General features: G+C 37.7%; 2 protein-coding genes across 2 annotated transcripts in view; one reads left to right on the top strand and one right to left on the bottom strand.

Annotated features, from left to right (window-relative positions):
* The window catches only part of LOC107706466 (cilia- and flagella-associated protein 53-like), a 4,377-nt gene extending 1,423 nt beyond the window's left edge, over positions 1–2,954 (bottom strand). Inside the window, exons 1-6 of the mRNA XM_016510179.1 lie at positions 2,777–2,954; positions 2,079–2,308; positions 1,821–1,994; positions 1,436–1,739; positions 418–636; positions 110–326 (exon numbers count right to left, since the gene is read on the bottom strand). Coding sequence (XP_016365665.1) covers positions 110–326; positions 418–636; positions 1,436–1,739; positions 1,821–1,994; positions 2,079–2,308; positions 2,777–2,845 — 1,213 coding nt within the window. The 5' untranslated portion in view covers positions 2,846–2,954. The remainder of the gene's footprint in view (positions 1–109; positions 327–417; positions 637–1,435; positions 1,740–1,820; positions 1,995–2,078; positions 2,309–2,776) is intronic.
* A 628-nt stretch (positions 2,955–3,582) lies between these two features.
* Positions 3,583–7,518, top strand: part of LOC107706535 (serine/threonine-protein kinase Chk1-like) — an 8,288-nt gene continuing 4,352 nt past the window's right edge. Inside the window, exons 1-5 of the mRNA XM_016510283.1 lie at positions 3,583–3,741; positions 3,996–4,068; positions 6,691–6,914; positions 7,073–7,137; positions 7,246–7,315. Of these exons, the coding sequence (XP_016365769.1) occupies positions 4,004–4,068; positions 6,691–6,914; positions 7,073–7,137; positions 7,246–7,315 (424 nt within the window). The 5' untranslated portion in view covers positions 3,583–3,741; positions 3,996–4,003. The remainder of the gene's footprint in view (positions 3,742–3,995; positions 4,069–6,690; positions 6,915–7,072; positions 7,138–7,245; positions 7,316–7,518) is intronic.

Consider the following 7,518-nt stretch of genomic DNA (forward strand, 5'->3'; position numbering starts at 1 on the left):
TTATACACACACACACACACACACATATATATATATATACATATATATATATATATAAATATATACACATATATTGATATTATGGCTGTTTTTAAAGCATTTTTCTTACACTTTTCCTGAATCTGCAGTCGGCGAGTGTCTATGACATCCTTCATAAGTCGGTCTCTTGCTGCCTTTTCCTGATGCCACTGTGCCTCCCTGCGAGCCCAGGCCTGCTGCAGCTCTGATTCAAATAGCTGCTCCGTCTCAGCTTCTTGCCGTTTCTGCTCTTCCAGCTGCTCTGCCAGATACTCCCTGTACCTGCGCTGCTCCTCTTGACACTCCAGCTGTTTAGGAAGAACATTTTATAAAAAATGAGAAATTTACATTTCTTTAAGTGATGGTCAAAAATGGCCACAGTGTTGGCTGAAATCTAACCTTTTTGAGGACCTCATCTTGCTTTTCATCTCTCTCTTCAGTCATTAGCTGCTCCAGGATGCTCATATCCAGAGCCAGCTCTTCCTGCCGATCTCGTGCCAGGCGCTTCATCTTCAGCCGAAGCGAAAGGTCCAGCTGTTTACGTCGTTTCTCCTGGTCTTGGAGCTTCTGTCGGTGTTCTCTCTCTGCCTCCACACGAAGCATCTCCCTGTGCTCTCTCTAAGGAGCACAGCGTTCACACAAGTGAGTGTCGCACCTTCAAAGTTTTACTGTATTTTTAAACATTTGTTAATGCAGCAAGTCAATTTAGGTATCACAACATTAAAATGTATGGTTTGTAAAGATTTGTTGAGATTTGCTAAAGATTATATTTAACAGTGGTATACTTTTTTTTATTCATGAAGTTTTTAAATATTATTTTTAACAAGATAATTGTATAATATTTACATTTATGTATTTATATAACTTTAACATTTGTTTATATTTAATAATATAAGTGTATATTAAATAATATATACTGTATATAAACATATTATTAAATATTAATATAATTTTTTATTTTTTAATTAATACCACATTACAACTATTTAAAGATTAATATCGAGATTTGCTTACATTATAAGATTATATTTAACAGTACCAGTAGTATACTTTTTATGTAGTATTTAAATATAATCTTTTATTTAAAAAAATTGTATTGATTGCATTTATAATATTAGAAAAATTAAATAAAATATAAATATCAGAACTATAATTAATAACACATTACAAAAAAAAATAAAAAAAACTCAACAATTACAGAAGAATACATTCATTTAATAAAATTGAAGTGACCATTAAGGAAATTTAAATTTAATGATAAGGGAAATGAGCATGCCTGAAATGTTACAATTAAATGTTAAAAAAAAAAATTCCAAAATTGGCCAATAACCGATATGGTACAGACATATCATGCATCCCCAATAATAACTGTGGCTTGATTTGATTGATTCATCCTATTGAATAATATGATCAATACCAGTAACTGGGCCTCCTCTTGCTTCAGTTGCTTGGCCCGTATTGTCTGCTGCTCAGTCGTTTCCATCTGTGCCTGCAGGAATTCCTTCTGCTGGAGGTTGTTCTCTCTTTGCCATTGAACCTCTTGGTTATGACGCTCCTCTTTAGCCAGCCTGTCGCTCTCCCACATCTGGGCGAACAGTCTGTCTTCCTCTTGTTGCATCCATTGCACTTCTTCCTTAGTACAGATCTGAGCAGCACGCTCAGTGCAGACCTCATCCTGTCTGCGCCTCACCTGCACGGCACGCAGCTCCTCACTTTGCTCTCTAAAACACAGGTAGATGGAACATCTTGTAGTTTGAATCAAAGTTCAAGTACATCCAACCACTAATAATAAGGTCTTCTACCTGAAGAGCTGATCGAGTTTCTCAGCGACAAGTCTCTGTCTCTCACTCTCTCTTCTATCTCGCAGAGTCTTGGCTCTTTCAAGCATCTTAGCTTGCCTCTCCAACGCTGTCTCCTTTTTTGCCTCCATCTCCCTGAAGAGCACCTTCTCCTCTGACTCTAGCAGCTCACGAAGCCTGTCAAAAAAAGAGCCAGACAAGGTCATTACACTATACAATGAGACGATTTCTTAATAATTTATGAGGTTATTCCATTCAAACCTTTCCCTCCTTTCATCAATGTTCATCTGGTACTGCTCTCTTGCTTCCTGCAGATGTCTACTAATAGTGGCCGACACCATCCGGCGCTGTGTGTTCCTTTCCCATTGCATTCTCACATCACAGGAGCTCTGATTCTTGGTAAACTCCAGCACTTCATTCTGTATGGCCTCCTGTTTCCTCCTCCGCAGAAAGAAGTCATCTACGTCTTTGGATAAAGGAGGCTTTGCTCTCTGAAATGCACATATTTGAGATGAATATTAACAAAAACTAAAAAAAATTGAATAATATATATGTACATGATTAAATATTTACATTAAAACAGTACATGAATTTGCATTTATAGTTCTTTTCATTAACGTAACTACAAATATTATAAAAGAGACTAATAGGGATCTAATGTTAGATTGAAAAGTTTGAAAGAACTTTACGTTGGAGAAAGAAAGAAAGAAAGAAAGAAAGAAAGAAAGAAAGAAAGCTTTCCATGTAAATTAAGTCTATGGGATTTTGGGCAGTTTTTCGTCCGATTTAGGAAAAATTGGGTCAGAAATTTTGAATTCAGAAACTACTACTACTACTACTACTACTACTAATAATAATAATATTGACAAACTGCGGTGCTCGGGCCCTAATAATAATAAATCAGTTTGTCAAGCCTTTGACTACCTTTGTCAAGCCAGCATAACTAATAACTAACTCACCAATGCCACTGAATGTCCAGGTCCAGTTACTTCTCGACATCGTGTCCTGCTTCGCTGGGCTGTCAACATGGTAAAAGATTATTTATTTATTTTATTCCACTTTCTTAGAGTCTAGCTAGCTTTAGAAATAACCTTTAGAAATAACCCTCCAACTGTACAGTCGTGTTTACGGAACTGACCTGATGTTGCCATAACAACGACAGGCGAAATCAGTCTGCTTTCAGCTCCTGTTATGTGATAATAACGATGGTGATTAAGACAGCTAGTAATTATGCTTTACCATATTTAAATGCTTTAAAATTAAATGTCGTATCACAAAAAGTGCATTAATCTTATGACTGTGATTTATTTCCCGTGAATATGAATATGATCACCGTGACAGGCGAGCTTTTATTTTGTATAGTTTTCAAGCGTTGGAAACTACAAAAAAATAAAAGCCCAAATTTAGATCTAATATGACTTTTTATTGCTTGTACGACAAGAAAATAATACAAACACAAACAATCAAACATTTACACATCTAATCCTAACCAACATTCTTTACAAACTATAATAAAAAGTGCAGGAACACATAAAATAACATATCTAACTCACATTCATATTTAGTTTATAAATCTGCTATGATATTTTATTTTTTATGGTTTTGGTGGTCTTAGTTACTTAACAGTTTTACAATACAATTCAAGCAAAACAAACACGAAAAGTATAACATGAAATTCTCCAGTTAATATGAAACATTTCCCCTCATTTTTAAAGTTGCTTTTATTTTAAAATTTCTCTCCTCCAAGCGCTTCCGGTGATGTCACGTCTCCAGAACGCGCCAAAGTTTGGACGGACTCGCTTGTATTATCACGGACATTTCTGTCTAGACACTTCTAACGGGTGCGTGTAAATATACTAACAGAATAAATAAACAACCTGCATCAAGTTGGACAGCTTCGACACTGATATTGGTGACACGTAAGGTATGTTTATTTCACAAAATAACACGAAATTAACATTGGACAGGCCAAGCTTATCGGATTTGACGTTTCACTGTATATAACCTAATTAAGTAACGTTACCTAGTCTTATTTAGCATGTGTCATTTTGTTTATTTAACAATTACTCAAAACTAAGATATTCCGTGCAAGTGTTTTAGGCTTTTTATTCCTAAAAAGAGGAATAAAAGTAACATTACTGCTTATTACTAACAAAATGTTCTGACTTGTGTCCACAGATCAGATCATGGCTGTGCCTTTTGTTAAAGACTGGGATGTGGTGCAGACCCTTGGAGAGGGGGCGTATGGAGAGTAAGTGACCAGTGTCCTTTTTATTAGTCTCATCCTGATTCGTTAAAGTCTTCAAATGTATTAATCTACTTTAAATTATTGTAGGGTGCGACTGCTGGTCAATAAGAAGACAGAAGAGGCTGTGGCGGTGAAAGTTGTGGACATGGCAAAAGCCAAGGATTGTACAGGCCAAGCTTATCGGATTTGACGTTTCACTGTATATAACCTAATTAAGTAACGTTACCTAGTCTTATTTAGCATGTGTCATTTTGTTTATTTAACAATTACTCAAAACTAAGATATTCCGTGCAAGTGTTTTAGGCTTTTTATTCCTAAAAAGAGGAATAAAAGTAACATTACTGCTTATTACTAACAAGATGTTCTGACTTGTGTCCACAGATCAGATCATGGCTGTGCCTTTTGTTAAAGACTGTAGTGATGACCGGTTCGCGAACGAATCGTTCAATTTAACCGGTTCTTCTTAGTGAACCGGTTGAACCAGTTCACCAAATCGGACTGAATCGTTTGAAACGGTTCGCGTCTCCAGGTAGCATTAATCCACAAATTACTTAAGTTATTTACTTTTTTAACGTGGCTGACACTCCCTCCGAGTCGAAATAAACCAATATCCAGGAGTAATTAATTTACTCAAACAGTACACTGACTGAACTGCTGTGAAGAGAGAACTGAAGATGAACACGAGCAGAGCAGCATGTGTGCAGCGAGCCGGATAACGAACGTACACGCCCACTGCTGGAGCGGTTCTCGTTCTCGAGTCAAGAACCGGTTGCATCGGTTTTCGGATCACCAGTACACTGAACCGAAAACCGTTTCTTTCGGACACGTCCGATTTGAGAACCGATGAGCTGATGATACTGCGCATGCGTGTAATTTTTCAAGAGGACGAAAAACATGTTATCCAAGTATTTTGTTAAACATCAGAAAGTGTGATAATATAAATATATTTTATTTTACTTTTTAAAAAAAGATGTATCTAATCTGTGTACTTTGTTCAGTTGAAGATTCTGTTAGGTTATAGGCCAAAGGGGTTTGTCAGGGAAGTTGGACAATAATTAAGACTACGTTATATAGGAATAAGGGATGATTTATGAAATACCTGTACTGTAATTATAGTTAACGATGACACATTCACAAATTGAGTTTGTAGTAAATAGAACATGAACACGAGTAGAGCAGCTGATACTGAGTGCGTGCAGCGTGCCGGTTAGAACGGTTCTCGTTCTCGAGTCAAGAATCGGTTGCATCGGTTTTCGGATCACCAGTACACTGAACCGAGAACCGTTTCTTTCGGACACGTCCGATTTGAGAACCGATGAGCTGATGATACTGCGCATGCGTGATTCAGCGACAGCGTGTGTGATCTGAACTACCGAACCGAACAGTAATGACTGTCACAGCACAGCAGCACCGCCCGCCACAGGTGTCTGAACTCTGAACCGGACAACTGATGCCATCGTGAGCGCGGGTGAAACGAGGATAATGGGCCAATCCGGCGAAACGTAAATTTACTTAATTACAAATAAACCGTAATGGATTATACATAGTAAGTGGAGCATAGTTTCTGCGCTGATGAAGACTAATTTATTGACGTCATAACTGTAAAACATCCTAGTTTGCAGATCACTGCCTGTATATGTGTTGATGCTTTAGATACAAAAATCCAAATTGTAAGAAACGTATCAGATTATAATGATGTTTTAATTGACTGATGTTATGATTACTGACTTTATATTTGAATGTGTTAAGCCCGCGATAGACTTGACGCCATTACGTCATCGCCAATGACGTCATTACGTCGAGCGTAAAAGAACCGGTGAACCGGTTTTTTCAACCGGTTTATTGAATCGAACTGTCCGAAAGAACCGGTTCGCAGAAAAGAACCGAACTTCCCATCACTAGTGAGCGGTAGTGTTGGGTCGTTCTTGAACGATTCGTTCGTTTTGAACGAATCTTTAATGTGACTCGGGAAGAACGAGTCGTCTCGGGGAGTGAATCGTTCAGTGGGGAATGCGCAACATCCTATAGGTTCTGTACTGGAATTTGTCAAGTAGTTCACCTGGTTCGAGTCTTCGGGTTTTTCCGAGTCGTTCGTTCATCACGTGACAGCCCATAAGTTTACGTAATGGATTATACATAGTAAGTGGAGCATAGTTTCTGCGCTGATGAAGACTAATTTATTGACGTCATAACTGTAAAACATCCTAGTTTGCAGATCACTGCCTGTATATGTGTTGATGCTTTAGATACAAAAATCCAAATTGTAAGAAACGTATCAGATTATAATGATGTTTTAATTGACTGATGTTATGATTACTGACTTTATATTTGAATGTGTTAAGCCCGCGATAGACTTGACGCCATTACGTCATCGCCAATGACGTCATTACGTCGAGCGTAAAAGAACCGGTGAACCGGTTTTTTCAACCGGTTTATTGAATCGAACTGTCCGAAAGAACCGGTTCGCGGAAAAGAACCGAACTTCCCATCACTAAAAGACTGGGATGTGGTGCAGACCCTTGGAGAGGGGGCGTATGGAGAGTAAGTGACCAGTGTCCTTTTTATTAGTCTCATCCTGATTGGTTAAAGTCTTCAAATGTATTAATCTACTTTAAATTATTGTAGGGTGCGACTGCTGGTCAATAAGAAGACAGAAGAGGCTGTGGCGGTGAAAGTTGTGGACATGGCAAAAGCCAAGGATTGTATAGAGAATGTAAAAAAGGAGGTTTGCATATGCAAGATGCTTTCACACCCAAACATTGTACGTTTCTTTGGGCACAGGAGTGAGGGGACGACACAGTACATCTTCCTGGAGTACTGTAGTGGAGGAGAGCTCTTTGACAGAATCGGTGAGCTAAACATAGATTAGGACATCTTAATTTCATTAGCTTCTTTGTCCAGTATAATGTAGATCTGGTGGGGTCTAAATAATTGTGATGAGGAAATATTGAAGATTCTACTTCAATGTTTCAATTCTAAAAATGTAATTTGTTTCCAATTCTGACAGAGCCAGACGTTGGGATGCCAGAAAAGGAGGCACACAGGTTTTTTCAGCAGCTAATAGCTGGTGTGGTAAGTGTCAGTTTTGAGATGATTTTTCTTTGACTCTGGTGTGTTTGTGAATGGTTTTCACTCCATAGCCACCTTTGTTGTAAAACTAGATTTCTCTCTTGCTTACAGGAATATCTTCACAGTGTTGGGATTACACATCGTGACATAAAGCCTGAGAATATTCTTCTTGATGATAAAGGTACATCTTGATGGTCTTGTGTTAAATGTCATTATAAAACAGATTCTGGCTTCTGATTGGTCAATGTAATGTTCCAGCCACGCTAATATATGTAACTGTGACACAAATTTATGACACCTATAAAACTGTATTCTGTTATTATTAATATCTAAGGAGATATATCATCTTTGGTCAGTGCTGGGGAAAAATGTGAAAAAATAAAT

Source organism: Sinocyclocheilus rhinocerous, unplaced genomic scaffold, assembly GCF_001515625.1.
Source record: "Sinocyclocheilus rhinocerous isolate Xijiao unplaced genomic scaffold, SAMN03320098_v1.1 scaffold1405, whole genome shotgun sequence".
In the NCBI taxonomy this organism is placed as follows: domain Eukaryota; kingdom Metazoa; phylum Chordata; class Actinopteri; order Cypriniformes; family Cyprinidae; genus Sinocyclocheilus; species Sinocyclocheilus rhinocerous.